This window comes from Mesoplodon mirus (genome assembly GCF_964341445.2).
Source record: "Mesoplodon mirus genome assembly, chromosome: 5".
NCBI classification, from domain to species: domain Eukaryota; kingdom Metazoa; phylum Chordata; class Mammalia; order Artiodactyla; family Ziphiidae; genus Mesoplodon; species Mesoplodon mirus.
This window is the reverse complement of record NC_138980.1, coordinates 53,637,600-53,657,935: the sequence shown is the minus strand read 5'-3', so window position 1 is coordinate 53,657,935 and position 20,336 is coordinate 53,637,600. Positions and strand designations below refer to the sequence as shown.

Here is a 20,336-nt window from a genome sequence, read left to right as displayed (position 1 = left end):
GTCCAACGGCCACTCCACTTTACTTGAACAGTCCCAGGGTCAGGGAGAGCACTGATACAATTCTCCATGATGCTCTACACTTTAACTTTATACCCTTGTGCTTCTCTCCGTGCAGGGCAGATTCCTAGAAGTGGGGTTCCTGGGTCAAGGGATGCACACCTTGTACGTTTTGGTGACTCCACGGGTTGGGCTGATTTGAGTCAGCATGTCGGAGTCCCGGGGAGACACAATGAAGGAAGGACTTCCTAACTGTGAATGATGTTCCCCAACTCCTGAGACTACATGGGCTGGGGTAAGTGTTCAAGCAGAGACCAGAGAGTCAGGATGCTGTAGGAGGGATTACAGCCCTAGTGATGAGACCAGTGCAGCCGAGGTGATACCTAAGGTGTCTCTGAAATTCGGCCTCGTGGGACAAGGTGGTGCAGCACTCGGAACCTCTCCAGTGTGGTGACTCCTGTAGTGATAGCTCGTGTGTCCCTGACCCTTTTCAACAGTAGAAGGTATTTCCCAGGCGAGTCTCAGAGAGCACCAAAGGCTATGAAGGACCAGCTTTGCCTTGCTCTCCCAAAGCACCCTGCCCCGTGTTCTTGAGTCCCTGTAGGTGCTTACCACTAGGATGTCGGCATCCTCTGTAGTCGCTGCATCTCCAGTTTGGAGCATCGGGGTACTGCTGTAACTGTCTACCGGTGGTCTCAGGATATAGACAAGCTTTTCCCAATAGGAAAAGAGGTCTTCTTGTGCGTCGGAAGAGGGGCACAGCTGCAGGTAGAAAGTCCGGCCGGTAGCAAGACTCAGGCACAGCTGCTGTTTCTCCCGGTTGTGGATGGAGATCTTGACAAACTTCAAGGGGAGCAGCCTGGTGAGCTCTAGGGTCTTCACGGGCTTGCAACCTCTCCCCTTGGTGATCCCGGCACAGACTTTCCTTGGTCGGGCCAGCAGCATGACGTCAGGTAGTGGGAAGAGGGGGCTGGTGGATGCGACGCCCACAGTCACCGTTTGGACGCGGTTGTCTAGGTCGATCAGTTCTCCTTCCTTGCTGACCTGGATAAAGTCGCTCTCAAACATGGGAGCGTACTTGAAAATGTCATACTCTCCTCCCTCGTACAGTTGTCGTTGCAGGACCCCCATGGAGGTCCTCGACACCCCCACTGAACAGTAGCTATTGGCCGTGTAATGAGGTAAACTCTCACTGCTCATGGCTCTCTTCGTTCAAGACAGAGCCACCAGCCACAAGTTGAGCCTCGGAGAGAGAGAGAGAGGGAACGAAAGCACCTCGTCACCTCCCTGCAGGACTCTGCCAGAGTCTCTTGACCCGACCCTATTTATACCGCAAGCCCTTTGTGACCCGTCACCATCGCATCACACACCCCTTTGTTGAGCCTCCAAGCCCCCACCCCCTTGGGGCAGGCTCACCAGCCTCCCCCTAAACCAACCACCACGTCCATAGGGAACAGGCTGACCCTGCCAGGGTATAGGTGTGGGTAGGCCGGATAGTCTTTCTACTCAAACGGTTGAGAAAACCCTCCTGCTCTTGTAAATATCTGGGTGGTTTCCAGTCTTGTTGTTGTTACAAATCTCCATCATCTTGGCGCTTCTGCTGAACGATGTCCTGGGGATAAAATCCTGGAAGTGGACCGTGTACTTGCTGAGGGCAGGCATCCTATGGGGATTGCTGTTCTCTGTGCCCCCAGCGTATATAGCACAGTGCTGGCAGGAGCTTAGAAAGAGTGCTACCTGTCAGAGTCCCATTGGTACTGTCATTTCCAGGATATGGAGAATTTTCTCACCCATTTTCTCTTTTCAGGGAGGCTAACTTTTTATATTTATATATATTTTTTACAGTTTTAGAAACTGTTTTTATTGTGAAATATAACACACATTCATGAAAGTGCACAAACCGTAAATATATAGCTTAATGAGTAACAAGAAAGTGAGCACCCTTGTAGCTGCCACCCAGAGCAAGAAATAGAAGCCTGCCAGCCCCTCTTCTGCATGCTCCCTCCCCGCAAAGGGAACCCAACCTTGGCTTCTATTTTTTTTCTTTTCCCCCTTCTTTTTTATTGACGTCTCGTCGATTTACAAGGTTGTGTTAATTTCTGTTGTGTTAATTTCTTCCGTTAATTTCTGATTCAGTTTCATGTGCGTTCTTTGTGTATTTCATGTATAGTCTTTTTCCTATTCTTTTCCATTATGGTTTATCACAGGATACTGACTACAGTTCTCTGTGCTCTACAGTAGGACCCTGCTGTTTATCCACCCTGTAGTTTGCATCTGCTAATCCCAAACTCCCAATCCTTCCCTGCCCCCAACCCCACTGAAAACCCCAAGTCTCTTTTCTATGTCTGGGAGTCTGTTTCTGTTTCGCAGATATGTTCATTGGCATCGTACTGTAGAGTCCATGTATAAGGGATATCGTATGGTGAGAAATGTTATTTTTTAAATAGGCTTCCCAGGTGATCCTTATGCATGTGAATGTTGGAGAACTACTGTCTTCCACTGTAAAGTTATGGCATACTGGGGCGGAAAGTGGCCCCCCTCCCAGACCTCCTAGCCCAGTGGTTTTCCAACTTGGCTGCTGCACAGTAGAATTATTGGGTGAGATTTTTAAAACTCCCAGTGCTGGAGGGCTTACCCCACCTAAATGTCATCAGAATCTCTGGGATTGGGGTCAGGCTATCAATGTTTTTTTTGTTTGTTTTTAAGCTCCCCAGGGAACTCGCAACATACAACCAAGGGTAAGAATCACTGCAGCGGTCCAATCCATTGGTTTTACAGTTGGGGACCCCGTGGCTGCCCACAGAGGTACCATTACAGAGAGGCAGAGTGACCCAGGAGAGTCAGTGGCCCAGACAGGATAGGAACTCAGATTTCCGGACTCGTCGTTGGTGCTGCTTCTACCATAAAGATTGGGTCCCTTTGTTGAGCCAATGACAACCCTGATCCCCCCGTGTTCTGTTTTATCCTACACAAAGTAAAATAACTCCCAATGGTTTGATTTCCTTACAAGCCAGAGAGAGTTTCTGTTTTCATAAGGTGAACCTCTGACCCCAGCTATGGCCTGAAGCTCAGCCCCGGCTGCAGACTTGTCCTCCCTCCACCCTACGTGCCCTGGAGAAGCCTTGCGGGGGAAAACAGGCTTCTCTTTCTGGCAGTGGCTATGCACGTGTGACCTTCGAGCAAGCGACGAAAACCTTTTTCTGTGCTTATTTCCTTGCCTTCTGCAGAGTGCCCATAACCAAACCAGAGTGCTTTGCTGAGAAAAGGGTCGTTTTTCAATAACATAGCCTCGTGCTAGGCACAGCACAGACACCCAATAAATACCTGATGAGTTAAGTAATTAATTCAGCAATGCAAGTATACACATCACACAGTCACTTCCCCCAGCTTATCTTCTCCCCAAACTATTTACATATTAAATCTTATTTCAAAAGATTCGCAACCTCGCAGCGAAAATTTCTGTATAGTGCATCTATTTCCAGCCCTAGTGAATGGCTTAATGATACTTACTACATATCTTCTACAACAAAATTTTGATTCTGGGGTCTCAGGCCAAAGCACAATTCGCATCACAGAAGTCACTGTCAAGTCACTACCAGGCGAGGGGACATAGAAAACACAAGATAGCATTTCTTTTGGAGTTGTATGGTTTCCTTTATTAGAGAAAGTAGGAATTGCCTCTCTAGGGAAGGATGCAAGCCAACCGGGGCTTTGTCTACCTCCCAGTGGCCATGTGTGAGCCTTGGTGCTGAATCAGGAATGACTGAAGCGCCTAAAGAAGGAGAGGATCTCACTGGATGTCTTACTTCGAGTCCCCGAACTGGTGGCGGGCTGGCTCTTCCTCCGTCTGCGAGCTGTCCTCCCCTCCTTTGTCACCTTTGGAGTTTTCATGGCCGCATGAGGACCAGTGGGAGGATGCTTTCTGGGTCTTGTCCCCTCCTGTCCTGTGGTGACCTTCACCTGTCCTGCGGTGATGGGAACGTTTCCTCGCTGAAGACGTGTCCTCCTTTCCTTTTTTTCCTTCCAGGCTTCATCCCTGGGGTGGGAGACCTTCTGGCTTCCATCCCGTTCAGACGTGTAGCCTTCACTCTGCAAGGTGGAGACCACGGGGGCTGCGACCTTCCCTTCAGCTCTTCCAGCAGCAGGCTTGCTGGTTGTGACTGCACCTGGCAACACCACGCTCGTGCTGCTCTCTGGACCATCTGCCCCCGTCGAGGATGTGCTGGCAACATCCGCCGAGACCAGGTTCGTGTCCTGCGGGGATAGGCGGGCAGCACCTGCGGTGGCCTGGCCGGATCCGCTTTCTCCTGGATCCTCGATGGTGGCTCCCGCCAGGCCCACGGTCATCCCTGCCGCCGATCCTTCGGCGCCTTTCAGGGCTGCAGTTGATCCATGGGGGGCATGATGGATTCCCTCTCCCCCCACATAAGCCCAAGACGTGGCTCCAGTCACGTCACGAAGCTTGTGAAGCCCAACCTCATCCTGATCCCTTTCTCTGTGGAGCTCTGTGGTCTGAGCCAAGGGGAGGAGAGACAGGTAAGAGAGAGATGACAGAAAGTGAGCTCAGAACTGTCCGCTCCTCTCTCATCCTGGAGCTGAGCAACTCAAGGCCTTATACTTAGAATAACCTTTGACATCACCCAGTCTAAGCTCCCATTGGATGCAAGACCCCATCTACTGCACCCCTGTCCAACGGCCACTCCACTTTACTTGAACAGTCCCAGGGTCAGGGAGAGCACTGATACAATTCTCCATGATGCTCTACACTTTAACTTTATACCCTTGTGCTTCTCTCCGTGCAGGGCAGATTCCTAGAAGTGGGGTTCCTGGGTCAAGGGATGCACACCTTGTACGTTTTGGTGACTCCACGGGTTGGGCTGATTTGAGTCAGCATGTCGGAGTCCCGGGAAGACACAATGAAGGAAGGACTTCCTAACTGTGAATGATGTTCCCCAACTCCTGAGACTACATGGGCTGGGGTAAGTGTTCAAGCAGAGACCAGAGAGTCAGGATGCTGTAGGAGGGATTACAGCCCTAGTGATGAGACCAGTGCAGCCGAGGTGATACCTAAGGTGTCTCTGAAATTCGGCCTCGTGGGACAAGGTGGTGCAGCACTCGGAACCTCTCCAGGGTGGTGACTCCTGTAGTGATAGCTCGTGTGTCCCTGACCCTTTTCAACAGTAGAAGGTATTTCCCAGGCGAGTCTCAGAGAGCACCAAAGGCTATGAAGGACCAGCTTTGCCTTGCTCTCCCAAAGCACCCTGCCCCGTGTTCTTGAGTCCCTGTAGGTGCTTACCACTAGGATGTCGGCATCCTCTGTAGTCACTGCATCTCCAGTTTGGAGCATCGGGGTACTGCTGTAACTGTCTACCGGTGGTCTCAGGATATAGACAAGCTTTTCCCAATAGGAAAAGAGGTCTTCTTGTGCGTCGGAAGAGGGGCACAGCTGCAGGTAGAAAGTCCGGCCGGTAGCAAGACTCAGGCACAGCTGCTGTTTCTCCCGGTTGTGGATGGAGATCTTGACAAACTTCAAGGGGAGCAGCCTGGTGAGCTCTAGGGTCTTCACGGGCTTGCAACCTCTCCCCTTGGTGATCCCGGCACAGACTTTCCTTGGTCGGGCCAGCAGCATGACGTCAGGTAGTGGGAAGAGGGGGCTGGTGGATGCGACGCCCACAGTCACCGTTTGGACGCGGTTGTCTAGGTCGATCAGTTCTCCTTCCTTGCTGACCTGGATAAAGTCGCTCTCAAACATGGGAGCGTACTTGAAAATGTCATACTCTCCTCCCTCGTACAGTTGTCGTTGCAGGACCCCCATGGAGGTCCTCGACACCCCCACTGAACAGTAGCTATTGGCCGTGTAATGAGGTAAACTCTCACTGCTCATGGCTCTCTTCGTTCAAGACAGAGCCACCAGCCACAAGTTGAGCCTCGGAGAGAGAGAGAGAGGGAACGAAAGCACCTCGTCACCTCCCTGCAGGACTCTGCCAGAGTCTCTTGACCCGACCCTATTTATACCGCAAGCCCTTTGTGACCCGTCACCATCGCATCACACACCCCTTTGTTGAGCCTCCAAGCCCCCACCCCCTTGGGGCAGGCTCACCAGCCTCCCCCTAAACCAACCACCACGTCCATAGGGAACAGGCTGACCCTGCCAGGGTATAGGTGTGGGTAGGCCGGATAGTCTTTCTACTCAAACGGTTGAGAAAACCCTCCTGCTCTTGTAAATATCTGGGTGGTTTCCAGTCTTGTTGTTGTTACAAATCTCCATCATCTTGGCGCTTCTGCTGAACGATGTCCTGGGGATAAAATCCTGGAAGTGGACCGTGTACTTGCTGAGGGCAGGCATCCTATGGGGATTGCTGTTCTCTGTGCCCCCAGCGTATATAGCACAGTGCTGGCAGGAGCTTAGAAAGAGTGCTACCTGTCAGAGTCCCATTGGTACTGTCATTTCCAGGATATGGAGAATTTTCTCACCCATTTTCTCTTTTCAGGGAGGCTAACTTTTTATATTTATATATATTTTTTACAGTTTTAGAAACTGTTTTTATTGTGAAATATAACACACATTCATGAAAGTGCACAAACCGTAAATATATAGCTTAATGAGTAACAAGAAAGTGAGCACCCTTGTAGCTGCCACCCAGAGCAAGAAATAGAAGCCTGCCAGCCCCTCTTCTGCATGCTCCCTCCCCGCAAAGGGAACCCAACCTTGGCTTCTATTTTTTTTCTTTTCCCCCTTCTTTTTTATTGACGTCTAGTCGATTTACAAGGTTGTGTTAATTTCTGTTGTGTTAATTTCTTCCGTTAATTTCTGATTCAGTTTCATGTGCGTTCTTTGTGTATTTCATGTATAGTCTTTTTCCTATTCTTTTCCATTATGGTTTATCACAGGATACTGACTACAGTTCTCTGTGCTCTACAGTAGGACCCTGCTGTTTATCCACCCTGTAGTTTGCATCTGCTAATCCCAAACTCCCAATCCTTCCCTGCCCCCAACCCCACTGAAAACCCCAAGTCTCTTTTCTATGTCTGGGAGTCTGTTTCTGTTTCGCAGATATGTTCATTGGCATCGTACTGTAGAGTCCATGTATAAGGGATATCGTATGGTGAGAAATGTTATTTTTTAAATAGGCTTCCCAGGTGATCCTTATGCATGTGAATGTTGGAGAACTACTGTCTTCCACTGTAAAGTTATGGCATACTGGGGCGGAAAGTGGCCCCCCCCCAGACCTCCTAGCCCAGTGGTTTTCCAACTTGGCTGCTGCACAGTAGAATTATTGGGTGAGATTTTTAAAACTCCCAGTGCTGGAGGGCTTACCCCACCTAAATGTCATCAGAATCTCTGGGATTGGGGTCAGGCTATCAATGTTTTTTTTGTTTGTTTTTAAGCTCCCCAGGGAACTCGCAACATACAACCAAGGGTAAGAATCACTGCAGCGGTCCAATCCATTGGTTTTACAGTTGGGGACCCCGTGGCTGCCCACAGAGGTACCATTACAGAGAGGCAGAGTGACCCAGGAGAGTCAGTGGCCCAGACAGGATAGGAACTCAGATTTCCGGACTCGTCGTTGGTGCTGCTTCTACCATAAAGATTGGGTCCCTTTGTTGAGCCAATGACAACCCTGATCCCCCCGTGTTCTGTTTTATCCTACACAAAGTAAAATAACTCCCAATGGTTTGATTTCCTTACAAGCCAGAGAGAGTTTCTGTTTTCATAAGGTGAACCTCTGACCCCAGCTATGGCCTGAAGCTCAGCCCCGGCTGCAGACTTGTCCTCCCTCCACCCTACGTGCCCTGGAGAAGCCTTGCGGGGGAAAACAGGCTTCTCTTTCTGGCAGTGGCTATGCACGTGTGACCTTCGAGCAAGCGACGAAAACCTTTTCCTGTGGTTATTTCCTTGCCTTCTGCAGAGTGCCCATAACCAAACCAGAGTGCTTTGCTGAGAAAAGGGTCATTTTTCAATAACATAGCCTCGTGCTAGGCACAGCACAGACACCCAATAAATACCTGATGAGTTAAGTAATTAATTCAGCAACGCAAGTATACACATCACACAGTCACTTCCCCCAGCTTATCTTCTCCCCAAACTATTTACATATTAAATCTTATTTCAAAAGATTCGCAACCTCGCAGCGAAAATTTCTGTATAGTGCATCTATTTCCAGCCCTAGTGAATGGCTTAATGATACTTACTACATATCTTCTACAACAAAATTTTGATTCTGGGGTCTCAGGCCAAAGCACAATTCGCATCACAGAAGTCACTGTCAAGTCACTACCAGGCGAGGGGACATAGAAAACACAAGATAGCATTTCTTTTGGAGTTGTATGGTTTCCTTTATTAGAGAAAGTAGGAATTGCCTCTCTAGGGAAGGATGCAAGCCAACCGGGGCTTTGTCTACCTCCCAGTGGCCATGTGTGAGCCTTGGTGCTGAATCAGGAATGACTGAAGCGCCTAAAGAAGGAGAGGATCTCACTGGATGTCTTACTTCGAGTCCCCGAACTGGTGGCGGGCTGGCTCTTCCTCCGTCTGCGAGCTGTCCTCCCCTCCTTTGTCACCTTTGGAGTTTTCATGGCCGCATGAGGACCAGTGGGAGGATGCTTTCTGGGTCTTGTCCCCTCCTGTCCTGTGGTGACCTTCACCTGTCCTGCGGTGATGGGAACGTTTCCTCGCTGAAGACGTGTCCTCCTTTCCTTTTTTTCCTTCCAGGCTTCATCCCTGGGGTGGGAGACCTTCTGGCTTCCATCCCGTTCAGACGTGTAGCCTTCACTCTGCAAGGTGGAGACCACGGGGGCTGCGACCTTCCCTTCAGCTCTTCCAGCAGCAGGCTCGCTGGTTGTGACTGCACCTGGCAACACCACGCTCGTGCTGCTCTCTGGACCATCTGCCCCCGTCGAGGATGTGCTGGCAACATCCGCCGAGACCAGGTTCGTGTCCTGCGGGGATAGGCGGGCAGCACCTGCGGTGGCCTGGCCGGATCCGCTTTCTCCTGGATCCTCGATGGTGGCTCCCGCCAGGCCCACGGTCATCCCTGCCGCCGATCCTTCGGCGCCTTTCAGGGCTGCAGTTGATCCATGGGGGGCATGATGGATTCCCTCTCCCCCCACATAAGCCCAAGACGTGGCTCCAGTCACGTCACGAACCTTGTGAAGCCCAACCTCATCCTGATCCCTTTCTCTGTGGAGCTCTGTGGTCTGAGCCAAGGGGAGGAGAGACAGGTAAGAGAGAGATGACAGAAAGTGAGCTCAGAACTGTCCGCTCCTCTCTCATCCTGGAGCTGAGCAACTCAAGGCCTTATACTTAGAATAACCTTTGACATCACCCAGTCTAAGCTCCCATTGGATGCAAGACCCCATCTACTGCACCCCTGTCCAACGGCCACTCCACTTTACTTGAACAGTCCCAGGGTCAGGGAGAGCACTGATACAATTCTCCATGATGCTCTACACTTTAACTTTATACCCTTGTGCTTCTCTCCGTGCAGGGCAGATTCCTAGAAGTGGGGTTCCTGGGTCAAGGGATGCACACCTTGTACGTTTTGGTGACTCCACGGGTTGGGCTGATTTGAGTCAGCATGTCGGAGTCCCGGGGAGACACAATGAAGGAAGGACTTCCTAACTGTGAATGATGTTCCCCAACTCCTGAGACTACATGGGCTGGGGTAAGTGTTCAAGCAGAGACCAGAGAGTCAGGATGCTGTAGGAGGGATTACAGCCCTAGTGATGAGACCAGTGCAGCCGAGGTGATACCTAAGGTGTCTCTGAAATTCGGCCTCGTGGGACAAGGTGGTGCAGCACTCGGAACCTCTCCAGGGTGGTGACTCCTGTAGTGATAGCTCGTGTGTCCCTGACCCTTTTCAACAGTAGAAGGTATTTCCCAGGCGAGTCTCAGAGAGCACCAAAGGCTATGAAGGACCAGCTTTGCCTTGCTCTCCCAAAGCACCCTGCCCCGTGTTCTTGAGTCCCTGTAGGTGCTTACCACTAGGATGTCGGCATCCTCTGTAGTCACTGCATCTCCAGTTTGGAGCATCGGGGTACTGCTGTAACTGTCTACCGGTGGTCTCAGGATATAGACAAGCTTTTCCCAATAGGAAAAGAGGTCTTCTTGTGCGTCGGAAGAGGGGCACAGCTGCAGGTAGAAAGTCCGGCCGGTAGCAAGACTCAGGCACAGCTGCTGTTTCTCCCGGTTGTGGATGGAGATCTTGACAAACTTCAAGGGGAGCAGCCTGGTGAGCTCTAGGGTCTTCACGGGCTTGCAACCTCTCCCCTTGGTGATCCCGGCACAGACTTTCCTTGGTCGGGCCAGCAGCATGACGTCAGGTAGTGGGAAGAGGGGGCTGGTGGATGCGACGCCCACAGTCACCGTTTGGACGCGGTTGTCTAGGTCGATCAGTTCTCCTTCCTTGCTGACCTGGATAAAGTCGCTCTCAAACATGGGAGCGTACTTGAAAATGTCATACTCTCCTCCCTCGTACAGTTGTCGTTGCAGGACCCCCATGGAGGTCCTCGACACCCCCACTGAACAGTAGCTATTGGCCGTGTAATGAGGTAAACTCTCACTGCTCATGGCTCTCTTCGTTCAAGACAGAGCCACCAGCCACAAGTTGAGCCTCGGAGAGAGAGAGAGAGGGAACGAAAGCACCTCGTCACCTCCCTGCAGGACTCTGCCAGAGTCTCTTGACCCGACCCTATTTATACCGCAAGCCCTTTGTGACCCGTCACCATCGCATCACACACCCCTTTGTTGAGCCTCCAAGCCCCCACCCCCTTGGGGCAGGCTCACCAGCCTCCCCCTAAACCAACCACCACGTCCATAGGGAACAGGCTGACCCTGCCAGGGTATAGGTGTGGGTAGGCCGGATAGTCTTTCTACTCAAACGGTTGAGAAAACCCTCCTGCTCTTGTAAATATCTGGGTGGTTTCCAGTCTTGTTGTTGTTACAAATCTCCATCATCTTGGCGCTTCTGCTGAACGATGTCCTGGGGATAAAATCCTGGAAGTGGACCGTGTACTTGCTGAGGGCAGGCATCCTATGGGGATTGCTGTTCTCTGTGCCCCCAGCGTATATAGCACAGTGCTGGCAGGAGCTTAGAAAGAGTGCTACCTGTCAGAGTCCCATTGGTACTGTCATTTCCAGGATATGGAGAATTTTCTCACCCATTTTCTCTTTTCAGGGAGGCTAACTTTTTATATTTATATATATTTTTTACAGTTTTAGAAACTGTTTTTATTGTGAAATATAACACACATTCATGAAAGTGCACAAACCGTAAATATATAGCTTAATGAGTAACAAGAAAGTGAGCACCCTTGTAGCTGCCACCCAGAGCAAGAAATAGAAGCCTGCCAGCCCCTCTTCTGCATGCTCCCTCCCCGCAAAGGGAACCCAACCTTGGCTTCTATTTTTTTTCTTTTCCCCCTTCTTTTTTATTGACGTCTAGTCGATTTACAAGGTTGTGTTAATTTCTGTTGTGTTAATTTCTTCCGTTAATTTCTGATTCAGTTTCATGTGCGTTCTTTGTGTATTTCATGTATAGTCTTTTTCCTATTCTTTTCCATTATGGTTTATCACAGGATACTGACTACAGTTCTCTGTGCTCTACAGTAGGACCCTGCTGTTTATCCACCCTGTAGTTTGCATCTGCTAATCCCAAACTCCCAATCCTTCCCTGCCCCCAACCCCACTGAAAACCCCAAGTCTCTTTTCTATGTCTGGGAGTCTGTTTCTGTTTCGCAGATATGTTCATTGGCATCGTACTGTAGAGTCCATGTATAAGGGATATCGTATGGTGAGAAATGTTATTTTTTAAATAGGCTTCCCAGGTGATCCTTATGCATGTGAATGTTGGAGAACTACTGTCTTCCACTGTAAAGTTATGGCATACTGGGGCGGAAAGAGGCCCCCCCCCCAGACCTCCTAGCCCAGTGGTTTTCCAACTTGGCTGCTGCACAGTAGAATTATTGGGTGAGATTTTTAAAACTCCCAGTGCTGGAGGGCTTACCCCACCTAAATGTCATCAGAATCTCTGGGATTGGGGTCAGGCTATCAATGTTTTTTTTGTTTGTTTTTAAGCTCCCCAGGGAACTCGCAACATACAACCAAGGGTAAGAATCACTGCAGCGGTCCAATCCATTGGTTTTACAGTTGGGGACCCCGTGGCTGCCCACAGAGGTACCATTACAGAGAGGCAGAGTGACCCAGGAGAGTCAGTGGCCCAGACAGGATAGGAACTCAGATTTCCGGACTCCTCGTTGGTGCTGCTTCTACCATAAAGCTTGTGTCCCTTTGTTGAGCCAATGACAACCCTGATCCCCCCGTGTTCTGTTTTATCCTACACAAAGTAAAATAACTCCCAATGGTTTGATTTCCTTACAAGCCAGAGAGAGTTTCTGTTTTCATAAGGTGAACCTCTGACCCCAGCTATGGCCTGAAGCTCAGCCCCGGCTGCAGACTTGTCCTCCCTCCACCCTACGTGCCCTGGAGAAGCCTTGCGGGGAAAACAGCCTTCTCTTTCTGGCAGTGGCTATGCACGTGTGACCTTCGAGCAAGCGACGAAAACCTTTTTCTGTGCTTATTTCCTTGCCTTCTGCAGAGTGCCCATAACCAAACCAGAGTGCTTTGCTGAGAAAAGGGTCGTTTTTCAATAACATAGCCTCGTGCTAGGCACAGCACAGACACCCAATAAATACCTGATGAGTTAAGTAATTAATTCAGCAACGCAAGTATACACATCACACAGTCACTTCCCCCAGCTTATCTTCTCCCCAAACTATTTACATATTAAATCTTATTTCAAAAGATTCGCAACCTCGCAGCGAAAATTTCTGTATAGTGCATCTATTTCCAGCCCTAGTGAATGGCTTAATGATACTTACTACATATCTTCTACAACAAAATTTTGATTCTGGGGTCTCAGGCCAAAGCACAATTCGCATCACAGAAGTCACTGTCAAGTCACTACCAGGCGAGGGGACATAGAAAACACAAGATAGCATTTCTTTTGGAGTTGTATGGTTTCCTTTATTAGAGAAAGTAGGAATTGCCTCTCTAGGGAAGGATGCAAGCCAACCGGGGCTTTGTCTACCTCCCAGTGGCCATGTGTGAGCCTTGGTGCTGAATCAGGAATGACTGAAGCGCCTAAAGAAGGAGAGGATCTCACTGGATGTCTTACTTCGAGTCCCCAAACTGGTGGCGGGCTGGCTCTTCCTCCGTCTGCGAGCTGTCCTCCCCTCCTTTGTCACCTTTGGAGTTTTCATGGCCGCATGAGGACCAGTGGGAGGATGCTTTCTGGGTCTTGTCCCCTCCTGTCCTGTGGTGACCTTCACCTGTCCTGCGGTGATGGGAACGTTTCCTCGCTGAAGACGTGTCCTCCTTTCCTTTTTTTCCTTCCAGGCTTCATCCCTGGGGTGGGAGACCTTCTGGCTTCCATCCCGTTCAGACGTGTAGCCTTCACTCTGCAAGGTGGAGACCACGGGGGCTGCGACCTTCCCTTCAGCTCTTCCAGCAGCAGGCTTGCTGGTTGTGACTGCACCTGGCAACACCACGCTCGTGCTGCTCTCTGGACCATCTGCCCCCGTCGAGGATGTGCTGGCAACATCCGCCGAGACCAGGTTCGTGTCCTGCGGGGATAGGCGGGCAGCACCTGCGGTGGCCTGGCCGGATCCGCTTTCTCCTGGATCCTCGATGGTGGCTCCCGCCAGGCCCACGGTCATCCCTGCCGCCGATCCTTCGGCGCCTTTCAGGGCTGCAGTTGATCCATGGGGGGCATGATGGATTCCCTCTCCCCCCACATAAGCCCAAGACGTGGCTCCAGTCACGTCACGAAGCTTGTGAAGCCCAACCTCATCCTGATCCCTTTCTCTGTGGAGCTCTGTGGTCTGAGCCAAGGGGAGGAGAGACAGGTAAGAGAGAGATGACAGAAAGTGAGCTCAGAACTGTCCGCTCCTCTCTCATCCTGGAGCTGAGCAACTCAAGGCCTTATACTTAGAATAACCTTTGACATCACCCAGTCTAAGCTCCCATTGGATGCAAGACCCCATCTACTGCACCCCTGTCCAACGGCCACTCCACTTTACTTGAACAGTCCCAGGGTCAGGGAGAGCACTGATACAATTCTCCATGATGCTCTACACTTTAACTTTATACCCTTGTGCTTCTCTCCGTGCAGGGCAGATTCCTAGAAGTGGGGTTCCTGGGTCAAGGGATGCACACCTTGTACGTTTTGGTGACTCCACGGGTTGGGCTGATTTGAGTCAGCATGTCGGAGTCCCGGGGAGACACAATGAAGGAAGGACTTCCTAACTGTGAATGATGTTCCCCAACTCCTGAGACTACATGGGCTGGGGTAAGTGTTCAAGCAGAGACCAGAGAGTCAGGATGCTGTAGGAGGGATTACAGCCCTAGTGATGAGACCAGTGCAGCCGAGGTGATACCTAAGGTGTCTCTGAAATTCGGCCTCGTGGGACAAGGTGGTGCAGCACTCGGAACCTCTCCAGTGTGGTGACTCCTGTAGTGATAGCTCGTGTGTCCCTGACCCTTTTCAACAGTAGAAGGTATTTCCCAGGCGAGTCTCAGAGAGCACCAAAGGCTATGAAGGACCAGCTTTGCCTTGCTCTCCCAAAGCACCCTGCCCCGTGTTCTTGAGTCCCTGTAGGTGCTTACCACTAGGATGTCGGCATCCTCTGTAGTCGCTGCATCTCCAGTTTGGAGCATCGGGGTACTGCTGTAACTGTCTACCGGTGGTCTCAGGATATAGACAAGCTTTTCCCAATAGGAAAAGAGGTCTTCTTGTGCGTCGGAAGAGGGGCACAGCTGCAGGTAGAAAGTCCGGCCGGTAGCAAGACTCAGGCACAGCTGCTGTTTCTCCCGGTTGTGGATGGAGATCTTGACAAACTTCAAGGGGAGCAGCCTGGTGAGCTCTAGGGTCTTCACGGGCTTGCAACCTCTCCCCTTGGTGATCCCGGCACAGACTTTCCTTGGTCGGGCCAGCAGCATGACGTCAGGTAGTGGGAAGAGGGGGCTGGTGGATGCGACGCCCACAGTCACCGTTTGGACGCGGTTGTCTAGGTCGATCAGTTCTCCTTCCTTGCTGACCTGGATAAAGTCGCTCTCAAACATGGGAGCGTACTTGAAAATGTCATACTCTCCTCCCTCGTACAGTTGTCGTTGCAGGACCCCCATGGAGGTCCTCGACACCCCCACTGAACAGTAGCTATTGGCCGTGTAATGAGGTAAACTCTCACTGCTCATGGCTCTCTTCGTTCAAGACAGAGCCACCAGCCACAAGTTGAGCCTCGGAGAGAGAGAGAGAGGGAACGAAAGCACCTCGTCACCTCCCTGCAGGACTCTGCCAGAGTCTCTTGACCCGACCCTATTTATACCGCAAGCCCTTTGTGACCCGTCACCATCGCATCACACACCCCTTTGTTGAGCCTCCAAGCCCCCACCCCCTTGGGGCAGGCTCACCAGCCTCCCCCTAAACCAACCACCACGTCCATAGGGAACAGGCTGACCCTGCCAGGGTATAGGTGTGGGTAGGCCGGATAGTCTTTCTACTCAAACGGTTGAGAAAACCCTCCTGCTCTTGTAAATATCTGGGTGGTTTCCAGTCTTGTTGTTGTTACAAATCTCCATCATCTTGGCGCTTCTGCTGAACGATGTCCTGGGGATAAAATCCTGGAAGTGGACCGTGTACTTGCTGAGGGCAGGCATCCTATGGGGATTGCTGTTCTCTGTGCCCCCAGCGTATATAGCACAGTGCTGGCAGGAGCTTAGAAAGAGTGCTACCTGTCAGAGTCCCATTGGTACTGTCATTTCCAGGATATGGAGAATTTTCTCACCCATTTTCTCTTTTCAGGGAGGCTAACTTTTTATATTTATATATATTTTTTACAGTTTTAGAAACTGTTTTTATTGTGAAATATAACACACATTCATGAAAGTGCACAAACCGTAAATATATAGCTTAATGAGTAACAAGAAAGTGAGCACCCTTGTAGCTGCCACCCAGAGCAAGAAATAGAAGCCTGCCAGCCCCTCTTCTGCATGCTCCCTCCCCGCAAAGGGAACCCAACCTTGGCTTCTATTTTTTTTCTTTTCCCCCTTCTTTTTTATTGACGTCTCGTCGATTTACAAGGTTGTGTTAATTTCTGTTGTGTTAATTTCTTCCGTTAATTTCTGATTCAGTTTCATGTGCGTTCTTTGTGTATTTCATGTATAGTCTTTTTCCTATTCTTTTCCATTATGGTTTATCACAGGATACTGACTACAGTTCTCTGTGCTCTACAGTAGGACCCTGCTGTTTATCCACCCTGTAGTTTGCATCTGCTAATCCCAAACTCCCAATCCTTCCCTGCCCCCAACCCCACTGAAAACCCCAAGTCTCTTTTCTATGTCTGGGAGTCTGTTTCTGTTTCGCAGATATGTTCATTGGCATCGTACTGTAGAGTCCATGTATAAGGGATATCGTATGGTGAGAAATGTTATTTTTTAAATAGGCTTCCCAGGTGATCCTTATGCATGTGAATGTTGGAGAACTACTGTCTTCCACTGTAAAGTTATGGCATACTGGGGCGGAAAGAGGCCCCCCCCCCAGACCTCCTAGCCCAGTGGTTTTCCAACTTGGCTGCTGCACAGTAGAATTATTGGGTGAGATTTTTAAAACTCCCAGTGCTGGAGGGCTTACCCCACCTAAATGTCATCAGAATCTCTGGGATTGGGGTCAGGCTATCAATGTTTTTTTTGTTTGTTTTTAAGCTCCCCAGGGAACTCGCAACATACAACCAAGGGTAAGAATCACTGCAGCGGTCCAATCCATTGGTTTTACAGTTGGGGACCCCGTGGCTGCCCACAGAGGTACCATTACAGAGAGGCAGAGTGACCCAGGAGAGTCAGTGGCCCAGACAGGATAGGAACTCAGATTTCCGGACTCCTCGTTGGTGCTGCTTCTACCATAAAGCTTGTGTCCCTTTGTTGAGCCAATGACAACCCTGATCCCCCCGTGTTCTGTTTTATCCTACACAAAGTAAAATAACTCCCAATGGTTTGATTTCCTTACAAGCCAGAGAGAGTTTCTGTTTTCATAAGGTGAACCTCTGACCCCAGCTATGGCCTGAAGCTCAGCCCCGGCTGCAGACTTGTCCTCCCTCCACCCTACGTGCCCTGGAGAAGCCTTGCGGGGAAAACAGCCTTCTCTTTCTGGCAGTGGCTATGCACGTGTGACCTTCGAGCAAGCGACGAAAACCTTTTTCTGTGCTTATTTCCTTGCCTTCTGCAGAGTGCCCATAACCAAACCAGAGTGCTTTGCTGAGAAAAGGGTCGTTTTTCAATAACATAGCCTCGTGCTAGGCACAGCACAGACACCCAATAAATACCTGATGAGTTAAGTAATTAATTCAGCAACGCAAGTATACACATCACACAGTCACTTCCCCCAGCTTATCTTCTCCCCAAACTATTTACATATTAAATCTTATTTCAAAAGATTCGCAACCTCGCAGCGAAAATTTCTGTATAGTGCATCTATTTCCAGCCCTAGTGAATGGCTTAATGATACTTACTACATATCTTCTACAACAAAATTTTGATTCTGGGGTCTCAGGCCAAAGCACAATTCGCATCACAGAAGTCACTGTCAAGTCACTACCAGGCGAGGGGACATAGAAAACACAAGATAGCATTTCTTTTGGAGTTGTATGGTTTCCTTTATTAGAGAAAGTAGGAATTGCCTCTCTAGGGAAGGATGCAAGCCAACCGGGGCTTTGTCTACCTCCCAGTGGCCATGTGTGAGCCTTGGTGCTGAATCAGGAATGACTGAAGCGCCTAAAGAAGGAGAGGATCTCACTGGATGTCTTACTTCGAGTCCCCAAACTGGTGGCGGGCTGGCTCTTCCTCCGTCTGCGAGCTGTCCTCCCCTCCTTTGTCACCTTTGGAGTTTTCATGGCCGCATGAGGACCAGTGGGAGGATGCTTTCTGGGTCTTGTCCCCTCCTGTCCTGTGGTGACCTTCACCTGTCCTGCGGTGATGGGAACGTTTCCTCGCTGAAGACGTGTCCTCCTTTCCTTTTTTTCCTTCCAGGCTTCATCCCTGGGGTGGGAGACCTTCTGGCTTCCATCCCGTTCAGACGTGTAGCCTTCACTCTGCAAGGTGGAGACCACGGGGGCTGCGACCTTCCCTTCAGCTCTTCCAGCAGCAGGCTTGCTGGTTGTGACTGCACCTGGCAACACCACGCTCGTGCTGCTCTCTGGACCATCTGCCCCCGTCGAGGATGTGCTGGCAACATCCGCCGAGACCAGGTTCGTGTCCTGCGGGGATAGGCGGGCAGCACCTGCGGTGGCCTGGCCGGATCCGCTTTCTCCTGGATCCTCGATGGTGGCTCCCGCCAGGCCCACGGTCATCCCTGCCGCCGATCCTTCGGCGCCTTTCAGGGCTGCAGTTGATCCATGGGGGGCATGATGGATTCCCTCTCCCCCCACATAAGCCCAAGACGTGGCTCCAGTCACGTCACGAAGCTTGTGAAGCCCAACCTCATCCTGATCCCTTTCTCTGTGGAGCTCTGTGGTCTGAGCCAAGGGGAGGAGAGACAGGTAAGAGAGAGATGACAGAAAGTGAGCTCAGAACTGTCCGCTCCTCTCTCATCCTGGAGCTGAGCAACTCAAGGCCTTATACTTAGAATAACCTTTGACATCACCCAGTCTAAGCTCCCATTGGATGCAAGACCCCATCTACTGCACCCCTGTCCAACGGCCACTCCACTTTACTTGAACAGTCCCAGGGTCAGGGAGAGCACTGATACAATTCTCCATGATGCTCTACACTTTAACTTTATACCCTTGTGCTTCTCTCCGTGCAGGGCAGATTCCTAGAAGTGGGGTTCCTGGGTCAAGGGATGCACACCTTGTACGTTTTGGTGACTCCACGGGTTGGGCTGATTTGAGTCAGCATGTCGGAGTCCCGGGGAGACACAATGAAGGAAGGACTTCCTAACTGTGAATGATGTTCCCCAACTCCTGAGACTACATGGGCTGGGGTAAGTGTTCAAGCAGAGACCAGAGAGTCAGGATGCTGTAGGAGGGATTACAGCCCTAGTGATGAGACCAGTGCAGCCGAGGTGATACCTAAGGTGTCTCTGAAATTCGGCCTCGTGGGACAAGGTGGTGCAGCACTCGGAACCTCTCCAGTGTGGTGACTCCTGTAGTGATAGCTCGTGTGTCCCTGACCCTTTTCAACAGTAGAAGGTATTTCCCAGGCGAGTCTCAGAGAGCACCAAAGGCTATGAAGGACCAGCTTTGCCTTGCTCTCCCAAAGCACCCTGCCCCGTGTTCTTGAGTCCCTGTAGGTGCTTACCACTAGGATGTCGGCATCCTCTGTAGTCGCTGCATCTCCAGTTTGGAGCATCGGGGTACTGCTGTAACTGTCTACCGGTGGTCTCAGGATATAGACAAGCTTTTCCCAATAGGAAAAGAGGTCTTCTTGTGCGTCGGAAGAGGGGCACAGCTGCAGGTAGAAAGTCCGGCCGGTAGCAAGACTCAGGCACAGCTGCTGTTTCTCCCGGTTGTGGATGGAGATCTTGACAAACTTCAAGGGGAGCAGCCTGGTGAGCTCTAGGGTCTTCACGGGCTTGCAACCTCTCCCCTTGGTGATCCCGGCACAGACTTTCCTTGGTCGGGCCAGCAGCATGACCTCAGGTAGTGGGAAGAGGGGGCTGGTGGATGCGACGCCCACAGTCACCGTTTGGACGCGGTTGTCTAGGTCGATCAGTTCTCCTTCCTTGCTGACCTGGATAAAGTCGCTCTCAAACATGGGAGCGTACTTGAAAATGTCATACTCTCCTCCCTCGTACAGTTGTCGTTGCAGGACCCCCATGGAGGTCCTCGACACCCCCACTGAACAGTAGCTATTGGCCGTGTAATGAGGTAAACTCTCACTGCTCATGGCTCTCTTCGTTCAAGACAGAGCCACCAGCCACAAGTTGAGCCTCGGAGAGAGAGAGAGAGGGAACGAAAGCACCTCGTCACCTCCCTGCAGGACTCTGCCAGAGTCTCTTGACCCGACCCTATTTATACCGCAAGCCCTTTGTGACCCGTCACCATCGCATCACACACCCCTTTGTTGAGCCTCCAAGCCCCCACCCCCTTGGGGCAGGCTCACCAGCCTCCCCCTAAACCAACCACCACGTCCATAGGGAACAGGCTGACCCTGCCAGGGTATAGGTGTGGGTAGGCCGGATAGTCTTTCTACTCAAACGGTTGAGAAAACCCTCCTGCTCTTGTAAATATCTGGGTGGTTTCCAGTCTTGTTGTTGTTACAAATCTCCATCATCTTGGCGCTTCTGCTGAAC

The 20,336-nt window shown here is 50.9% G+C and overlaps 1 protein-coding gene across 1 annotated transcript in view; it reads right to left on the bottom strand.

Annotated features, from left to right (window-relative positions):
- The window catches only part of LOC309805343 (uncharacterized protein), a gene marked incomplete at both ends in the record, with an annotated part of 105,324 nt that overhangs the window by 9,678 nt on the left and 75,310 nt on the right, over positions 1-20,336 (bottom strand). The window contains 3 exon segments of the mRNA XM_082623271.1: positions 610-1,203; positions 9,022-9,192; positions 9,977-10,570. Coding sequence (XP_082479397.1) covers positions 610-1,203; positions 9,022-9,192; positions 9,977-10,570 — 1,359 coding nt within the window.